Source organism: Hemitrygon akajei, chromosome 10 (assembly GCF_048418815.1).
Source record: "Hemitrygon akajei chromosome 10, sHemAka1.3, whole genome shotgun sequence".
NCBI lineage: Eukaryota > Metazoa > Chordata > Chondrichthyes > Myliobatiformes > Dasyatidae > Hemitrygon > Hemitrygon akajei.
The window spans coordinates 53,892,336-53,913,728 of record NC_133133.1 but is presented as its reverse complement, the minus strand read 5'-3'; the positions used below and the strand labels follow the sequence as shown (position 1 = coordinate 53,913,728).

The 21,393-nt window shown below is 38.3% G+C and overlaps 1 protein-coding gene across 1 annotated transcript in view; it reads left to right on the top strand.

Annotated features, from left to right (window-relative positions):
- The window catches only part of LOC140733980 (fibrous sheath-interacting protein 2-like), a 35,631-nt gene that overhangs the window by 12,195 nt on the left and 2,043 nt on the right, over positions 1 to 21,393 (top strand). Inside the window, exons 3-9 of the mRNA XM_073057564.1 lie at positions 7,233 to 7,394; positions 10,519 to 10,608; positions 10,699 to 10,829; positions 12,517 to 12,652; positions 15,612 to 15,722; positions 16,485 to 16,620; positions 19,595 to 19,663. Of these exons, the coding sequence (XP_072913665.1) occupies positions 7,233 to 7,394; positions 10,519 to 10,608; positions 10,699 to 10,829; positions 12,517 to 12,652; positions 15,612 to 15,722; positions 16,485 to 16,620; positions 19,595 to 19,663 (835 nt within the window). The remainder of the gene's footprint in view (positions 1 to 7,232; positions 7,395 to 10,518; positions 10,609 to 10,698; positions 10,830 to 12,516; positions 12,653 to 15,611; positions 15,723 to 16,484; positions 16,621 to 19,594; positions 19,664 to 21,393) is intronic.

Genomic DNA, 21,393 nt, shown 5'->3' with positions numbered 1-21,393 from the left:
ATAAAGCCATTGCCATGCCTTCTTTGTAACTACATCGACATGTTGGGCCCAGGATAGATCCTCAGAGATGTTGACACGCAGGAACTTGAAATTGCTCACCCTATTGATGAGGACTGGTGGGTGTCCCCTCATTTTACCCTTTCTGAAGCCTATAATCAATTCGTTGATCTTACTAATGTTGAGTACAAGGTTGTTGCTGGGGCACCACTCAACTAGATGATCATCCAGAGGCACCATCCAGAGACAGAGAAGCAGTTTCAGCGACAGGTTACTATCGATGCAATGCTCCTCAGACAGGATGAAGAGGTCAATACTCCCCAATGCCATTAGGCTTTACAATTCTACTGCCAGGACTTAAGAACTTTTTAAAAAGCTATTAATGCTTTTTGAGATAGTGATTTAGATGCATATATTTTTTACTGAGTTAAGTATTGTTTGTAATTAGTTTTGCTACAACAAGTGTATGGGACATTGGAAAAAAAGTTGAATTTCCCCATGGGGATGAATAAAGTATCTATCTATCTATCTATCTATCTATCTATTCCTAGGATGGCAAGACTAATACGAGATTATTTTGATTGGGCCTAAATTCATTGGCGTTCATAAGACTGAGAGAGGATCTTATAGAAACCCTTAAAATCCATATAGGAGTAGATATTCCAGATGCAGGGAGAATGATCCTGATGGTAGGAAATCTAGAACCAGGTGTCACAGCCTCAGGAAACAGAATATGTCATTTTCAGTTGATATATTGAGATAGTTTTAAAACCTATGGGATGGTGAACCTGAGGATTGCTTTCCTACAGAAGGCAGTGGAGCCAAGTCAGACCAATATTTTCTTGAAGAGATCAGTTTTACTTTATAGGATTAAGAGGAACAAGGACAAGAAAGCCAAAAGTGAGATTTGAAGGAAACTATCAGCCTGTCCTTCTGGTCAAGATGGTGCTAGGGAACAATGATTCCTCAGGGGACATCTCCCAGATAGTCAGTCATTTCAGCTTTGCTCTGTCTTCTACTTAGTCTTTTTATTTTAATTTTGTTGGAGCCTGTGACTTACAGTCTCTAGTTCGATCGAGTGATTGACTACATTTCTTGCCGATTAAAGTGTCGAGGAAGATTGAAGCAAGTGCAGAGGAAAGGGAGCAGTTCTTGGAGAGGCTGCTAGTTTGAGTTGTTTTCCTCAGAAAGGTGGCTGGTATGTGTTGCTTTCCTCAGAGAGGCTGCTGGTTCATATCACTTTCCTTGGAGATGCAGCTCGTTTGAGTCGATGCCATCGGAGGGACAGCTGGTTCGAGTTGCTGCAATTGGAGAGGCTGCTGGTTCGAGTCGCTTTTCTTGGAGGGGCCGCTGGTTCAAGTCATTGGGTCCTGGTGCTCTTGGAGATGTTGCTGAAATTCTGAGATTTATGGGTTGGACTGTTGTTCAGACTAGCTGCAGTTCATATTGGCCTCTTTCAGTTCTATGTTTTTTCATGCTCTCACCCATTTTTGTCACTTGACGGCTTGGGGGTTTGGGTGATCTCTTAGTTTTTGTGCGAGGGAGGAGTTGGGGGTGTTTGGTGTTTGAAAGTTTTAGGTTTTTTTGGTGCAGGCGGATTGATGTCTTTCTTTCAACTACTTATATGATTTCCTGTATTCTGTGGCCATCTGGAGAAGAAACACGTTTCAGTGTTGTATTCTGCATGCATACTTTGACAATAAAATGAACCTTTGAACCTTTAAAGTCATGTTGAATGGCCAACTCCTAGGGTTAAGAGAGTATTTGGATAATGAGTGTAGATTGCAGAAAGTTATCATTGGATTGGTTCCGGGGTAAATGGTATTTCATCTGGAGAGGTGAGGCAATGCATTAAGAAGAACAAGCAGTGAAAGAGAATAAATGGTAAAATTCATGAAGTACAGTATTGAAGAACAGAACGTTATTGAATACCTAATGAAGTAGAGGGGGAAGACAACATGATTAAAACCATATACCAATTTTAAGAAGACTTGCTTTTATTGGACAAGGCATAGAGCATAACAGTGAAAAACCATGTTGATGTCAAATCTTCAAAAGGATCTGATAACACTGGAGTGGGTATAAGATTCACAATAACGTTAACTTGTGTGGAAGATGATTGAATCTAATGTAATTTTGTTTTCCTTCAATGGGTGCTGTCTGACCTGCACAATGCTCTCAAATTTTTGTTTTATGAAAGCAATACCAGGGCTGAATTTTTTTATTTGTGTGTGGTTGTGAGTGGTTGTCATGAGTTTTTACCTCATGGCAGAGAGGATATTGAGATAATAATAATCAGAGAGAATTATTGTACAGATTGCATTGATTAGAGAAAGACGGTAGATTTATTTAAGGCAAATCATGTCTAAACAAGGTATGAGAATTTTAATCATGTGGAAAAACTAGAGGTCACGTTGTTCTGGGAGCCAAGAAGGATGCGATGGGATCTGACAGAGGTATTTAAAGTTGTGAAAGGGATTGTCAGGTATAATAAAGAGAAATAATTGACATCTACTGGTTGTCAGTATCCAGGGAATGTAGAATGAAGGTGATAAGCCCATGGTATTATAGGAACAATACCTGCATGGAGAGAAGATTGACTGACTGGCAGCAAAGAAAGATTAGAAATAAAGGGGGCTGTTTCTGGTGACTAGTGGCATTTTGCAGGGATTGGTGTTGGGAATGCTTCTTTTCATGATTTATATCAATGATTTGGATGACAGAATTGATAGTTTTGTAGCTAGTATTGCAGATGATACAAAGATAGGTGGAAGGACAGGTAGTGTTGAGGAAGCATGGTGTCTTCAGAAGGACTTGGACAGACTAGAAGAATGGGCAAAGAAGTGGCAGATGAAATAGATTGTAGTGTATGGTCAAGCACGTTGGTAGAAGGAATAAGGTATATAGATTATTTTCTAAGCAAGGAGCAAATTGAGAAATTGGAGGTGCAAATGGACATTTGAGTCCTCGTGTAGAATTCCCTAAAGATTAACTTGCAGGTAAGTTGGTAGTAAAAAAAGCAAATGCATTGTTAGCATTCATTTCAAGAGGACTAGAATATAAAAACAAGAATGTAATGCAGAGGCTTTATAATGCAGTAGTCAGACCTCACTTGAGGTATTAGAAACATAGAAAACCTACAGCACGATACAGGCCCTTCGGCCCACAAAGTTGTGCCGAACATGTCCCTACCTTAGAAATTACTAGCCCTCTATTTTTCTAAGCTCCAAATACCTATTAAAAGTTTCTTAAAAGACCCTATCGTATCCGCCTCCACCACCATTGCCCGCAGCCCATTCCACGCACTCACCACTCTCTGAGTAAAAAACTTACCCCTGATATCTCCTCTGTACCTACTCCCCAGCACCTTAAACCTGTGTCCTCTTGTGGCAACCATTTCAGACCTGGGGAAAAGCCTATGACTATACACACAATCAGTGCCTCTCATCATCTTTTACACCTCTATCAGATCACCTCGCATCCTCCGTCACTCCAAGGAGAAAAGGCCAAGTTCACTCAACCTATTCTCATAAGGCATGCTCCCTAAAATAGGCAACATCCTTGTAAATCTCCTCTGCACCCTTTCTATGGCTTCCACATCCTTCCTGTAGTGAGGCGACCAGAACTGAGCACAGTACTCCAAGTGGGGTCTGATCAGGGTCCTGTATAGCTGCAATGTTACCTCTTGGCTCTTAAATTCAATTCCACGATTGATGAAGGCCAATACACTGTACACCTTCTTAACCACAGAGTCAACCTGCACAGCTGCTTTGAGCGTCCTATGGACTCGGACCCCAGGATCCCTCTGATCCTCCACACTGCTAAGAGTCTTACCATTAATACTGTATTCTGCCATCATATTTGACCCACAAAAATGAACCACTCCACACTTATCTGGGTTGAACTCCATCTGCCACTTCTCAGCCCAGGTTTGCATCCTATCAATGTCCTGCTGTAACCTCTGACAGCCCTCCACACAATCCACAACACCACCAACCTTTGTGTCATGAGCAAACTTACTAACCCATCCCTCCACTTCCTCACCCAGGTCATTTACAAAAATCATGACGAGAAGGGGTCCCAGAACAGATCCCTGAGGCAGTCCACTGGTGACCGACCTCCATGCAGAATATGACCAGTCTACAACCACTCTTTGCTTTCTGTGGGCAAGCCAGTTCTGGATCCACAAAGCAATGTCTCCTTGGATCCCATGCCCCCTTACTTTCTCAGTAAGCCTTGCATGGGGTACCTTATCAAATGCCTTGCTGAAATCCACATACACTACATCTACTGCTCTTCCTTCATCAATGTGTTTAGTCACATCCTCAAAAAATTCAATCAGGCTCATAAGGCACGACCTGCCTTTGACAAAGCCATGCTGACTATTCCTAATCATATTATACCTCTCCAAATGTTCATAAATCCTGCCTCTCAGGATCTTCTCGATTAACTTAACAGCCACTGAAGTAAGACTCACTGGCCTATAATTGCCTGGGCTGTCTCTACTCCCTTTCCTGAATAAAGGAACAATATCTGCAACCCTCCAATCCTCTGGAACCTCTCCTGTCCCCATTGATGATGCAAAGATCATCGCCAGAGGCTCAGCAATCTCCTCCCTGACCTCCCACAGTAGCCTGGGGGTACATTTCATCTGGTCTCGGCGACTTATCCAACTTGATGCTTTCCAAAAGCTCCAGCACATCCTCTTTCTTAATATCTACATGCCTAAGCTTTCAGTCGGCTGCAAGTCATCACTATAATCACCAAGATCTTTTTCCATAGTGAATACTGAAGTAAAGTATTCATTAAGTACCTCTGCTATTTCCTCCAGTTCCATACACACTGTCCCACTTGATAAGTCCTATTCTTTCTCATCTTATCCTCTTGCTCTTCACATGCTTGTAGAATGGCTTGGGGTTTTCCTCAATCCTGCCCGTCAAGGCCTTCTAATGGCCCCTTCTGGCTCTCCTAATTTCCTTCTTAAGCTCCTTCCTATTAGCCTTATAATCTTCTAGATCTCTAATATTACCTAGCTCTTTGAACCTTTTTTAAGCTTTTCTTTGCTTCTTGACTAGATTTATTACAGCCTTTGTACCCCACGGTTCCTGTACCTTACCATAACTTCCCTGTCTCATTAGAACAGTGAATTGTTCTCATTGGAACAATACCTATGCAGAACTCCACACAAATATCCCCTGAACATTTGCCACATTTCTTCTGTACTTTTCCCTGAGAACATGTTTCCAATTTAAGCTTCCAATTTCCTGCCTGATAGCCTCATAATTTCCCTTACTCCAATTAAACACTTTTCTAACTGGTCTGTTGTGAGCAGTTTCATGCCCTTTATCTGTAAAAGGATGTCCTGGCATTAGAGAGGATTCAAGGAGGTTTATGAGAATGATCCCAGGAATATGTAAGGGTTAACATGTGAGGAGTGTATGGTGGCTCTGGGCCTGTACTCACTGGAATTTAGAAGAATGGTGGTGGGATCTCATTGAAATCTATCAGCTATTGAATGACCTAGATAGAGAAGATGTGGAAAGGATGCTTCCAGTAGTTGGGAAGTCTAGCATCAGGGAGCACAACCTCAGAATATAAGGACCTTCCTTTAAAACAGAGGAATTCCTTCAACCAGACGGTGGTGAATCTGTGGAATTCATTGCTACATCCGGCTGTGGAGGCCAAGACATTGGGTATATTTAAAGCAGAGGTTGATAAGTTCTCAACTAATAAGGGTGTTTGGGTTAAGGGGAGAAGGCAGGAGAGTGGGGATGAGAGGGATAATAAGTCAGCCATGATTGAATGGCGGAGCAGATTAATTCTGCTCCTATGTCTGGTGGTGATTGGAAAAATAATCAAAATAATGTGAACATGCAGTTGTTGATTAAGACAGATGCACTACCATCAAGACAGATTTAAGCATAATGTTGAAAAGCAAGATTAATGGCAATCCAGAAGGAATGAATTTGCAGGGATTTGCGAAGTGGGACTGGTAAGATTATTCTTACACAGAGCCAATATGTACTGAATGAGCCAAATGGCTTCCTCTCATGGAGAAACCACTCTGACATTGTTTAACTTAATTCCTTAGCAGAGAGGTTTAGAAACAGTCACAACATTTGAAAAATGCCTGATGAGCTCTTGAAATGTAGTAATTTACAGAACTCAAGTGGGAGATGGAATCAATGAATTACTGACTGCTATAAACATGATGGGCCAAATGGTGCTCTAACCCAATTCCATGATAAAGTAATGGCATGCAGTATTTTTTTCTAGAATTACAATCCTTACAAAATGTTTTGTTATTTAAAATTTTCACAAATCAAAACATTAGTCTTACCACTGTAATAGTGAAATGGATTCAAAAATAATATGAAATTCTTCATAATTTGTGAATATAATTTGTATCAATAGCTCAAAATATGAGATCTCTATCCTGCAGGCTTCAGGACAACTTGAGTGAGAGGTGGAACTTGCAGTGCCATAGTAGAAAATTATCTGAACGTCTATTCTTGGAGCTGAATAGATGGGGTTATATGTTTAACCCTTGGAAACACTCAATGTACTGTAGATGGTGGCCTTTTTTGAAGAATAAAGACACGAGTGCTTGACATACTCAGCAAGTTAAGCAATGCCTCTGGAGAGAGAAACATTTAATGTTTCAGGCCAATCATCCTTCATCCAAACTGATTGTTCATGTTCAGTTTAGTAGATTTTTTTTGTGTATATTATTAAAATAAATACAAATCTAAAATGTTTTATTTTTTATCTTGATTCATTCCTTCAAAATTTCTCATCATCTTTGGTTCTCAAGGCAAACAAAATGTTGCTTTAGTCAAAGACCTTTGTTAAATAAAGCATGGATTAGATTTCCTGCAATAGAGGAAGCTCTTTTGCTTGTTCTTGCCAGGAATCCATGGTCTGTTGAATAGTTCAAAAAGGTACCTGCTAACCTTTTTGATTGTGGAATTTCTGCTTAGAGTTTTGCTAACTTTATAATTTGAAGCTACTGGAAGTCTCAAAAAATTCTCAATTTTAGCTTATTCACATTCCACAGGCAGTAATACAATGACCCAAAGAGTTATTCAATGATTATAATTGTAGTTGTAACTGCTTTTAACAGGGACATCATAAACCTTCTTATCCACTTCAATCAAGATATTTTGCACATCCTTTTGTACATCAGTAAATAAGTTGTCCTACATGTCTAACTCTTAAAACTTAAATTGTTTAAGCTTCATCAACCATCTAGTGAGTTCAACCTCACGGACCCCAATCTTCACCTATTGAAACTGAATTACAAAAGCCTTCACGATCCTTATTTGAGTAGCTACTACAGGCGTAAAGATACTCTGAGGAAGTTAAAAAATCAGGGGCTTATCACAGAAAATAACAAGGTAAGATATTGCCAGTTTAATTGCTTTTATTTGTTTAAATCCAGGTTTAGTTTTCCAACTGCTCATTGATGCTAAAGTGATAGTTTTATCATTTAGCAAAGTCTGATTTACTCTGTGCTAGATGTTAAATATTCATTTTTACATTTGTATTTAAATCAGATAACAAGTGAGACATAAGCTTTAGTGAATGGTAATGGATGCTTGTAAAGCGTTTAACAAGCTCCTTTATGGTAGGCTGACCCAAAAGATTAAAGCATTTTGGATCCTAACAGTCCATAAGACCATAAGACATAGGAGCAGAATTAAACCATTCGGTCCATCGAGTCTGCTCCACCATTTCATCATGGCTGAATTATTTTCTTTCAACCCCATTCATCTGCCTTTTCTCCATAAACGTCCATGCCCTAGCTACTCAAGAACCTATCAACCTATAATACACCCTATAGCCTGGTCTTCACAGCCACCTGTGGCAACAAATCCCACACAGACTCACTGCACTGACTGTAGAAATTTCTCCTCATCTCTGTTCCAAATGGATGTTCTTCTGTACTGAGATTATGCCCTCTGGTCCTAGTCTCCCCCATTATAGGAAACATCTTCTCCATGTCTACTCTATTCATTCCTGGAATCATTCCCACGATGATACACTGAACCCTCTCCAATGTCAACACATCCTTTCTTAGATAAGGGGCCCAAAACTGTTTACAATACTCTAAGGGAGGCCTCACCAGTGTCTTGTAAAGCCTCAGTATTCCTTGCTTTTATATTCTAGTCCTTTCAAAAGGAATGGTAACATTGCATTTGCCTCCCTCACCACTAAGTCAAGCTGTAAATTAACCCTTAGGGAATTCTGCGCGGGGCCTCTGAATTCTCCTTGCACTTTGGATTTTTGAAACTTCTCCCTGTTTAGAAAATAGTCTATGCTTTTATTCTTTCTATCAAAGTGCATGACCATACACTTCCTAACACTGTGTTCCATCTGCCACTTCTGTGCCCATTCGTCTAATCTGTCTAGATTCCTGTGCAGCATCCATGCTTCTTCAACTCTACCTGCCCCTCCAAATATCTTCGTATCATCTGCAAACCTGGCCACTAAGCCATCAATTTTGTCATCGAAATCATTGACATATAATGTAAAAAGAAGTGATCCTAAAACCAGTTCCTGTGGAACATCATTAGTCACTGGCAACCAACCAGAAAAGGCTCCCTTTACTCCCACTCTTTGTTTCCTGCCAATCAGCCAATGCTCTATCCATGCTAGTATCTTTTTTGTAGTACCATGGGCTCCTATCTTGTAAAGCCGATCTTGTCATGTGTGATATCTTGTCTAAGGCCTTCTGAAAATTCAAGCAGGACAACAACCATCAATTCTCCTTTGACTATTCTGCTTGTTGTTTCCTCAAAAATTCCAACTTATTTGTTAAGGCAAAAATTTCCCTTAAGGAAACCATGCTGACTTTGGCCTAGCTTTTCATGTGCCTTCAAGTCCCTGAGGCCTCATCCTTAACAGTCAACTCCAATATCTTCCTAACTAATGAGTCATGATAGATTGGATTCAAAATTGGTTTAGCCATAGAAGACAGGGGGGTAGTGGCGGAAGGTTGTTATTCTGACTGGAGGTCTGTGGCCAGTCATGTTCCATAAGAATCAGTGCTGGAAACTTTTGTTTGTGATATATGTAAATTGTTTGGGAGAAAATATAGATGGGCTAATAGTAAGTTTTCAGATGGCACAATAATTGGGTTTATGGATAGTGAGGAAGGTTGTCAAAGGATTCAACAGGATATAAATTAGTTGTAAATACGGACAGAGAAATAGTAGCTGGACAAGTATGAAGTGTTGCAATTTGGGAAGCAAAATGTTAGGAGGAAACTACAGTAAATGACAGGACCCTTGAGGGCATTAATGCAAGAGAGATCTTGGAGAGAATACTCATAGCTCCCTGAAAGTGGCAGTACGCTTAGATGGGCTGTTAAAGAAGGTATACACTATACTTGCCTTCATCAGTTGACATGTTATGTATAAGAGTCAAGAAGTCATGTTGTAGCTGTATAAAACTTAGGTTAAGCCACATTTGGAGTATTGTGTATAGTTCTGGTTGCAACATTACAGGAATGATGTGGAGGCTTTGGAAAGGGTGCAGAAGAGCTTTATCAGGATATTGCCTGGATGAGAGACTATTAGCTATAGAGTTTGAACAAACTTCCTCTGAAGCTTTTGGAGGCCGAGGGGCGACCTGAAATAAATATTTAAAATTATGAGAGGCACCGATAGGAAGGATAGTCAGTGGATAGTAAGAATCTTTTTCCCAGGGTGTAAGCATGAATAGATATCAAATAGATACAATTCTGCAGAAGCAGTGCAGTACTAAAAACTCGATAGTGGCACAGTAGTGTAGTGGTTCGCAAGACACTTTACAGTACATGTGACCTGGGTTCATTTCCCACCGCTTCCTGTAAGGAGTTTGTACATTCTCCCTGTGACCATGTGGGTTTCCTCTGGGTCCTCCAGTTCCCTTCCACAATCCAAAGACATACTAGTTGGTAGTTATTTGGTCATTGTAAATTGTCCCGTGATTAGGCTCGGATTAAATTGGTGGATTGCTGGGTGGCGTGGCTCGAAGAGCCTACTTCATACTGTATCTCAACAAATAATTAAATAAGTACATCAAGGCCTTATCGCCCTTAATCGACAAGAAACCCAATAACGTTTGCCTATCATTTTGTTTCATTGATTTCTTCAGCAAAGGTATGGCAGTTTCAAACTTTTTAATGATTTTAAATCAAAATTTATTGAAATCATCAGAAGAATAAAATAAAACTGAGCTGAAAGCCTGTCAAATAGATATAATTTTGTATTTTAATGGATGAATTAAGTAAGGTGTTCAAGATTAATAACATTCTGAAAATGAAGGAAAAGAGTTTATTGGAATTTGTTTAATGAGCCGATAATCGGAACTTCTTTGAAAAAATAATGTATTGGTATTAGTTTCTTCGATATGCCATTGGATGTAAGTGGCAGATTGGTTATCAAGATTATTTGCTGTTTCTGAACTAATGATGAATCAAATCCCCATAAATGGGTAAAAATTTATGTGTATTTATTTATGGTTCTTTTTTTTCAGATTATATGCACTTTGAAGGAATTTAATGAGTATAGAGATTACCTCACCAGTATCAAATTAGATTTTGAAAGAAAATATGCCCAAGAACAGGTGAACGATCATATGTATATATGCATTTGAACCAAATTATTTTGCTATGTTAGAAAATGGAAAATAACGATATCTATTTTGGATCTTAAGCGCTTTCTTGTGAAACAATTACTGAATCTTCAAGATCAAGGTCTTGCACAGGGCATAACCTTTTCCGACCTACAAGAGTGGCTCACAAATGAATCCAAGAAAAATATAAGCAGAAAGTCTCTAAGGGAAAGGTACATTTTAAAATGATTTTTGTAATTGTTCCATTGACCAAATGACATCCTTTGAAACTTTCATAACAAGTTTAGTGTTGTTTACAGGAGAAATTACTCCAAACCCTTGTAAGCTTTGTTTTCTGATGTTGAATCATTGATGTGAACTTTTTTGGGATTGTTGAGCATTCAGCAGTTATGTGGTTTAAAAAAATTAAGAGGTACCTTCTTTTCAGAGTTAGTAATGTTTAAGTAATTTTTAAAACTATTGGGTGGAATGATGAATAGATTGTAAGGGAGCTCTGACAGTGAGAAAAAGGAAAGCAGAACAAGTAGAGAAGTGGAAGCTTAGGTTTGAAAGGGCTCAATATAGGCATTGAAATGGGAGACATAGTTGTGAAAATCATCCAATGAAAGCCAGAAAGTACTCTGTTTTGAAAGGTATTTCAATATAATCTTAGTATGGGTGCTGTTCAACAGCTTGCCATGTTTGAAGTAAGTTTATGTAATTTTGAACCCAGATTTTGATCTTGTGGCAGGATTGGGAATGCTTTCTAAGATGCCATGAAAATGAACCATCAAGTCTATTTTTGGTCTATCATAATCTGCCTAATTTCAGCTTGATGACCCAAGCATTGTCATGGCTCTTTACCCATAGAAATTTGTACACAGTCATTGAAATAACACTTCCTCACATCAGATAAGGCTTGTCCATTACTTTTTCGTCAGTGACAAACATTAGATCATCATTTGCCAAAGCATAGTCTTCAGTTACTTGGTACTTCATATCAGAGTACCATTCTTGAGCCACACCAGTTGTATGCTCTTTAAATCAGTCTCCTCAACTGTATCACTTTTATACTCTATCCTTTTTGCAGTAAAGGCTAATGCTCCATTTGCTTTTCTAATTACTTGCTGTGCTTGGATACTAACTTTCCATACGCTCTGTAAAAAGGCACTAGAATCTTTCAAAATATTGGACCTTTTGCTGCAACTAAATGTATATTAACACAAGGTCGTAATTTGGCTTGATGACAATGACCCTAAGAAGCAAAAGAACATCAGAAAACAAGAAAGTAGGATTCAAAGTAGGCTACATGTCTTGCCATTGAATGTTCTTCTGTTAGGTTTCAACTCCCTGTGTCTGTTCCTCATGATTCTCAGTACCTTAATTTTTCAAATATTTATTTATCTTAATCTTTAATATATAAGTCTGTCCAAATGAGGTTACTTTGAGGGAATTTCAGGGGTTTTCTTTGATGAAAATTAAGTGAGATTGCTTGCAAATGTAATTTGGAAAAAGAGCATTCATCCTGTCAATCTGGTATCTGAACAGAAAATTTTTTTTTCATTAACATAAAAGATAGAGGAGTAATAACCAGTAACTAGATTTCAGAAAAATTTTGCTTTGATGCTTTTTTAACATTGAAATTAATTGTTTTAAAACAGGAATAACCTAATCAGAGAGGTTGTTGTCTAAGTCTAAATGTACCATTTCATATTTGTTCTATACTTGTCATTGCATAATTTCCAGAGGAAACGTTCTTGAAATAGATAGATTCTTTGTTATAATTTATAGTCCTATTTTAAAAAGAACTAAAGAAACCTAAATAAAATGATCTGGAACATCTTAATGAAGGGCATATTATTATGTTATTGGTTGTATTTTTGTAATATTTTTGTAAAATTGGTTGTATTTTCCTAAAAGGTTTTTCAAAATGATCCAAACAGAAGAAAATATCAAAGACTTGATAAAAGAACAGAAATGCTGTGCTGTTCTGGCAAGCGGAACCAAGGATGGAAGCCCAAATTCAAAACAGCTGGTACACCAAATTCAACAAGAGGTGCGAATAAAAAAAAAATCATTGTACTAACATTGACTCTTCCTGTAGATCCTGATTCTCCTGTTATCAAAAATGTGTCTATCTTTGCCTCCACAGCTCTGACTTGAATGAGAAACTCATTGGGAAACTGTGCCCCTGGTTTTAGATTCTTCCAAGAAACTTTGTGTAAATAACCTTTGAAGCCCCGTCATAATCTTAAATAAGATTGTCTCTTTTCAGAGTCAAGGTATGTTACAGACCTGAAAAGGGCTCTTTGGTCCACTGAATCTGTCTCAACCATCAAGCACACCAATCCAACATTAACCCCATTTCATTTTCTCCATATTCCTCTCAACCTTCCTCAAATTCACTGATACTTATGCTGCTGCCATTTCAGGCAGCATTGAAGGTCCTCCATTTCTCTGTATAGAAGGATGCTGTTTCTGTAACAATTGATTTTTGACCAGTCAGGGTGGTTAGCCCTGAGCAGAACCCTCGAACCTAGAGGACTGGTGGACCACTCTTAGTCTGACCTGTTTAACATGGGTGACTCTTCTAAGAGCCAAAACACAAGGCCCTGACTCCAGCCTACATAGTTCGCAGGGTTATTGAGGCAACCATGCCTCCAAACCCTATGATAAGGTTGTGGTCCTCTTGGAGCAAATTCACTGATAGAAGCATCCAATTAATGTACCAAACTGCATGGCTTTCGAATGTGGGACAAAGCCAAACACCTGGAGGAAATACTTGTGGTTACAGGAAGAACATGCAAACTCCACACGGGCAGCTTTGCTTGTCAGAATCAAATGTAGATTGCCAGAGCTCTACTCACTATACCATCCCTTCTAAACTCTGAAGAATTAGGACCAACTTTGTTTTGAGGGAGAGTGGAAATTGTAATGACAAGATTATGAATAAGTATGTAGACAGCAATGCAAATTTTAGATACAAAACATTGCTTAACCTAGCATAATATCAACAAGTATTGAAATAATGACTCAATCATTTGGAGCAAGTTAGATAAGAAATGGGCAGTGGAATATTGGGTGTCCTATTTATGGACAGTAGAATAAGATAGGCAAGTCAGGAATTTATTGGAAAAGTCCAATCTAGAAGCAAGAAAAAAGCATATTTTAAATGATCATCACTGGATTGCTGATGTAGGCCATAAGTTGATTAATGTACTAGAAAGGAAAATGCCCGATCTGAGAAGTGTTGTTAAAGTTCCAAAATGGAGTAGTTTCACTTCTGTAGTTATGAAGACTCTTCTTCATTATTTAAAAGTTGTTATGGAAAGTGTGGAATTGATGACGACAGAATGAAGTTTGTGGCAGGAACCTTTTCTATTATTGCGTTGGAAGAAATTTTGTTCAAGAGATTTAGTGTGAGGTAAAGTTGAGATCAACAGCTAATGTGGAAACCACTGTTAAAATTCTGGATAGTGTTGTCAAAGGGTAGAAGCTAGCTTAGAGATGAGTGAAGGATTGATCCTTTAGAATTAGCAGAGGCAGTGTTGCAGACTGAATGACTTAGCTTTTGATCATATAGAAATTCAATCCACAGTTTTACTCATTTGGTGAGTTGAATAATATAAATAGAGTAAGCAGTTGCCTGAGGCTGGTTTCTTTGAGTATGTAAGTGCCTGTCCATTTTCCCCATTCACTCTCCTGAGATTGCCACTTTCCTCAATCGTACAATAGTTTGACTTTAATTCCTGATTTTAGCTTTATCAGTGTCTTGTAAGGGATTTGATCAAATGCCTTCTAGAAGTTTACATATATCATGTAAATCATTTCTACTGATGTTTCCCTTTAGAAAATGATTGGACATTGCTTGAATCAATTGAAAACTTTCAAAGCATTTAGTCATTTAATTATAGATAATGATAATAGATAATTATAGATCCCAACAATAGATATTAGGTTAACTGGTTTATAATTCCCTGTTGTTTTTCATACAGTTCTGATAAATGACTGTTATCTGAATTGAGAGAACTTCACATGACTGGAATGATATCCTCGTCCCTTAGAATAAAATACTGAATAATGATTACTAATTCAATAAGAACTTAAGTAATCTGTATCTCATGAAACACATCTGTCGAGTATGAAGTGCCGTTAGGTCATTAAAGCAGATCAGTAAGAATTTTTGAATTTAAAGTAAAGAAATTTGTAGAGCAGTAAGAGCAGAGCAAGGAAATGTGACTGATTGAATTGAGGTATAAGGCCATAAAACACAGAAGCAGAATCAGGTCACTTAGCCCATCAAGTCTGCTGTGCCATTCAATCATGGCTGATCATTTTTTTCCTCTCCTGAGCCCCACTCCCCAGCCTTCTCCCCATAACCTTTGATGCCATGTCCACCAAGAACCAATCAAGCTCTGCCTTAAATACATCCAATGACCTGGCCTCCACAGCTGCCTGTGGTAACAAATTCCGCAAATTCACCACCCTCTGGATAAGTATGTTGAACTAGCAATTCGTCAATGAGGCACTGGCAAATGAAATAGCAATATTCTCCAGCCAAAGCTCCTCCTGTAACATTGCGAGATAATTTTGCCTGTGTTGTCTTAAAAGAACCTTTCATTGGACTCTCCTGGCACAACCTATCTTCCCTAGGCAACACTAGATGGAGATTCTTGCCAGGTAAGACTTTAACTGAATTTCAGATTTGTCCTACTCCTATACTGCACCAACATTCTCTAATTTCCACCCAAAGCTACGAATCCTCAATTCCAAGCATCAGCATTGGCACCCTGTCTTGCTACCCCATGATCCGTCCCTTTTTTGCCCCGCACCACCATCTGACTTTTCTCAGTTTAACCATTTCCAGTTTCCTGATGCTTTCTTTTCCACCAAACACCATTCAAAGATTGTTGGGTGCTTAATTTTTTGCACTACCATTTAAATACTCCTGTCAAACAACAAGGATACAACATTTAACACTAAATTGTTAGATTATTTATTTTTGATTATTTCAGGAACTGAATATAAAGGAGAGGTCAGTTTTGATGCGACTTGAAGAAGATGTAAAAAGTGAATTTAATCTGGAAAAGAGAAGAAGGAAAGCTAAGGAGGAGAGAGCGAGAAAGGTATGTTTCAGTACATGATTTTCTGGTGTGCGTGCTTGTCTGCGTAAAGGTGTTAATCTAAGTTTAAGGATGAAAAAGATTTCTGATCCACTGTCAAGTGTTTTCATCTTTCTCTCTACTGCCCCTCATGCACTGGTGCTTAGGGCAGCAATGAAGGTCCTCCATCTCTGGTGGTGTTCTGGGCTTCCTGCATCATGTTAGTAGCTTTGTTTTCACTACTGTCAGTCATGCATGTTTTGGTGGAGAATACCATTGCACTCTGATGTAGAAGAATTCTTCATTGCTGTTTACATAACAGTTTTGTTTTACCATTCAGGTTTGTTCACCTTGAGTTGAACTCCTGAACCTGAAAAACCAGTGGATCATTCTTAGTCTAGCCTTGACCCTTTGACCTGTTTGGCATGGGTAACCCTATCAAGAGCAAAACATATCTCTCTGGATCCATGAGGCACACAAGCCTCCAAACCATGAGAAAGTTGTGGTCCTCTTAGAGAAAGTATTTTTATAGTTGATGAAAATAAATTTAGTTTCTTACTCAAGATGACACCTTACAGCATTAACACTAGGGGTGAAGACTGGGCTTAGAATAGTGCTGTTTGTTTTCAGTGCTATGCAGCAGAATGACTCTAATTTGCAATGTTATTTAAGGCACACTTGTAGCATGACTCATGATATTTGGGAAATTAAAATATTTCAATAAATATAAATATCACATTTCTATCTAAAGCAAATTATATATGATGGTATATTATATCTTTATAGAGGCAAGAATCATTTGAAAGGAAGATGGACTACCAAATTCAAAAACTCCATGAGTTTATTGAGCGACAAGAACAGTATGAAAGATGTAGAGGGGAAGGTGGTGAACGTGGAGGTGGTGAACCCAGAGTTAAAAAAGGTAACAAAGTCTTTTTACTTCTCTTTAGTTTACTCACCTTTCTCTGTTGTCAGGTTCAAAAGTGTTGTGATATATTAAGACCATAAGACATAGGAGCAGAATTAGGCCATTTGGCACATTGAGTCTGCTCTGCCATTTAATCATGGCTGTTCCTTTTTCCCTCTCCTCAGCCCCACTCCCAGCCTTCTCTCTGTAACCTTCGATACTGTAACCAATCAAGAACCTATCAAGCTCAGCCTTAAATATACCCAACAACCTGGTCTCCAAAGCTGCCTGTGGTAACAAATTCCACAAATTCCCCACTCTCTGGCTAAATAAATTTCTCTGCATCTCTGTTTTAAATCCATCCTGTTTTAAATGGATACCCCTCTATCCTGAGGCCGTGACCTCTTGTTCTAGACTCCCCATCATGGGAAACATCCTTTCCACATCTCCTCTGTTTAGACCTTACAACATTTGAAAGGTTTCAGTGATATCTCCCTTCATTCTTCCAAGTTCCAGCAAGTACAGACCCAGAGCTATTAAATGTCCCTCGTATGATAAACCTTTCATTCCTGGACTCATCCTTGTGAACCTCCTCTGAAGCCGCTCTAATGCCAGCACATCTTTTCTAAGATAAGAAGCCCAAAACTGTTCACAATTCTCAAGGTGAGGCCTCACCGGTGCCTTAAAATAGCGTTATCTTTGATTTTTTTGTGACTAGTTTGTGAATTACTGAGGAATACTTATAACTTCAATACAAACATACTTTTGCATTTTTCTGTTTATTAGTTGAGAATAATTTCTGTTCAAATTAAAATGGCAACTGAGTAAAATCCGAACAGTCAAGAAAATGTTTCTAGAGCTCTGGCAAATATAAACATCACAAGAATTAACTGGAGCATAAACAACGTGCTGGAGGAACTCAAATGAGTCATGCAGCACCTGTGGGAGGAAGGAAATTGTCAATATTTTGGGTCAAATTTCTTTAATAGGACCCAGAATATTGATGACAACTTTCCTCCCATGGATGCTGCATGACCCACTGAGCTTCTCCAGCACATTATTTGTTGCTCCAGATTCCAGTATCTGTAGTCCTGTGTATGCAGACTGAAGTGTGTAATATTCTTCAGTCATTCGTGTGGTGTATCATTGACAGTATCAGCCCTCTCCATATTTTGATTTTTTTGCAGAATATATGTAAATAAATGTCACAAAGTCAATACTAGACTACTTGAATAGATCATGGATAGCAGTGGCATATTTCGTTTCTTGAAGAATATTTGAGGATCAGAGCATTCTTAAACCAATCCAGAAGTTTCCTGGATACACTGGCCTTGAGAAAGTAATAGGAAGCTGCCATTTTGAATTGATGAAACCATGCTGTAAAAGCTCTCCCACAATTCCTTTGGATAGTGACTACCAGCATTTGAACTTGGTGACAGTGAAAGCATGGTGATACATTTCCAGGTCAGAAGTGAGCTACTTAGAAGGGAACTTCTAGACATCAAATTTCCTTATGTATACACCTTTTTCTTTTTTTGGTTCTAGGGATTTATAGTTTCAGAAATGTTGCTAAGGAAGTCCTAGAAAATTGTTGCCATGCCCTTTGTAAATGTTGCATTCATCAATCATGCTGTGCCTGTGATGGAAGGGTTAAATGTTTAGAGGGTTGAGTGGGATCTGGGATCAGCCATGGTTGAATGGCGGAGCAGACTCGATGGGCTGAGTGGCCTAATTCTGCTCCTGTGTCTTATGTCTTATGGTCTTATGGGAGAAATGAGATACAGGTGGCCCCCATTTTTCGAACGTTCACTTTACGAGAGCTCGCTGTTACGAAAGACCTACATTCGTACCTGTTTTCGCTAACCAAAGAGAATTTTCGCTTTTACGAAAAAAAGACGCCCGCTTTATACATGTGTTTACCCCAAGAAAGACTACAATGACTGTGAAATCTTGTGTGGGCAGTTGTTTGCGCATGTGTGTACGTGCGTACGCATGTACGTATGTATGCGTGTACGTGCGTAGGTGTGTACGTGCACATGCGTGTACGTGCCGATTTTTTTTCTCCAAATTGATTTTGGCTCACTCTCTTCCTGAGTTTGATAAGTGACACTACACTGTACATACAATATTTCTACTTTATATAGGGTGTATATTTATCATATTCCTGTTTTTACTATATGTTAATGTTATTTTAGGTTTTATGTGTTATTTGGTTTGATTTGGTAGGTTATTTTTTTGGGCCTGGGAATGCTCAAAAAGTTTTCCCATATAAATTAATGGTAATTGCTTCTTCACTTTACAACATTCCGGCTTACAAACGGTTTCATAGGAACACTCTACCTTCGGATAGCGGGGTAAACCTGTACAGTATTTTCATGCATTATCTGCTTGAAAACTAAGTTGCCTGCAGATAGAAGCACAACATCTGAAACTCATAAAATAAATTTCTAATTTTCAGCATCATATTTTCCTTTATTTTGAAGTAACAGGAATGCAAAAGTAGAATATGGATAGTACTGGTTAATGATGATTCCCCAAATTATTCAAACACACAGTGCCAGTAACCTTCAGGAAAGTAAAAAGAGGGGGAATGGAATTGAGGGAATTGCTTTGTGGAAAGCTTTTCCAGTTCTGGTGGGCTAAAGAATCTTCTTTTTCGGTTGTCTTACATCCGTAAGATTTGACTAGAAATTTACATCAGTAGTGGAAAAGAATCCTGGTATAAATGAAGTCGGAAACAAGTCTCTGAAAAATGTTGAGTAATTATGGTGCCTGTGAGATCAAGCTGATTTTTCTAGAGCTAGATTTAAGAGTAGTTGAAAGAAGGACAAGGAAAATTATGGCAGAATCAGTCAGAGGAGCTGCTGGGAGACAATGTTAAGCTACTGGATAGCATTAATGAAAATGATGCTGAGTATTTTGATGTGTATTTACCAATCTTTAGTTATGTTTCAGATGCCTTGTCATGACCGTATATTTTCTTGTATAGGAGCATCCAAAAAATTGAAGAAAACTGATTCAAGATGTTTAGATGACAAGTGGGCCCGACTATCCAGAGGTAAAGTAACTGAGCGGGTCATGAAATATCTAAGGGAGGAAAGAAATTATTGATGTTTGGGTTGAAACCTTGCATCAGAGACAGTATTTTGTTGTTGGCTATTGCCAAGAAAATTTTAAATTTTATTTTCATATTCTAGCCTAAGTGGGACATATCCATGTTGGAAGTTTTCAGAATTGTGATTACTTTGCTTTATGACATTTAGGTTCACTTCAGATGACTTGGTAATTTGCTAATAGCTCAGGTGAATCACGTATTTTGAGTTGATGTTCCTTTTTGCAGGCTATAACATATAATGTTATCACCTTTGATGCGATACTGTGAAATAACTCCTACAACACATAGCTTCTGGGACTACCATAGAATGGATTAATCAATTAAACAGCATTTATTTTAAATATGCTTTTGAATTGACCTGAAGCTTTATGAGGATAGTTGAGTAATAGAGATTAATTTTCCAACTTAACTCTTAAGAACATAAATTAATTTCTTGACATTTTAACTGCCTTCTTTTATGGTAGCATTGATCAGACCCCACTTGGAATATTGCGAGCAGTTTTAGGTCCCTTATCTAAGGAAAGATGTGCTGGCATTGGAGAGGGTACAAAGGATGTTCACTAGAATAATTTCAGAAATGAAAGGGTTAGCATACGAGAAGTGTTGGATCACTCTGGGTCTGTATTCTCTGGAGTTTGGAAGAATGACAGGGGATCTCATTGAGAGTTAACAAATATTGAAAGGTTTCTAAGGTTTCAATTTCATTTTTTACCCAACAAAGCCACCCCATCCCCTCTGCCTACCTGTCTGCCCTTTATATACAATGTGTATCCTTGGATATTAAGCTTCCAACCTTTTTTTCAGCCATGACTCAGTGATGCCAACAATGTCATTTTTGCCAATCTTTAACTGCACCATAAGCAGCCTGAGATCCAGCTCATCAGTCCCTGGAGAATCATCTACCTTCACGTCCATCATCTCAGCTAATACTTCTTCCTTTTTAATGTTAATATGTTTTAGAATATGCCCATTCCTCTCCATGATATCTGCATCAAAAATACCTTTCTCCTTAGTGAATACAAAGGAAGCCTCAGCCACGCTCTCTAGCTCCTCACAGATTACTCCTTTGGTCTCCAAGAAGGCCTATTCTCTCATTGCTTGCCCTCCATATAATGCCTTAATTTTAAAATTATAGAAAAGACAAACTACTGTTTAACTGAGTAACAAATTAGATATTTAAATGAAATATGTAATTAGATCACTACAAAAAAACTACAGTACCAAAAAACTGTATATTGGTTCCTAATAGTTATTAATGGGGGAATTCATCCTGTGTACATTACTGTATTAGTTTGATTGACAGTAGTTTAACAAAATCACTGCAGGTACCTAGTGCAAATAATGGACTACCTTCAAACAATGCTTTTAATTATTTTATTTTCAAAATCTTCATTTTCATTGCAACATTCAAGGTGATTGATGATACCTTCAAATTCTTTGTAGTTCCTGTTGAAGTAGAGAAATTGTTCCATTTTTGCTCACAGCCTTTGCTGGCATCTCCAAGCCTGAATGTTTGAAACCGCAGTGAACAAAATGGTTCTGACTTGTCTTATTGCGTATTTCTTGCCAACTATCAGTGATAAAAATCATTGTTTTTGAACACAAACACTCACACTTACACTATTTAAAAACTGTTTGTTCTAAGCATGGTGTAGTTTTTGACAGCCACACAA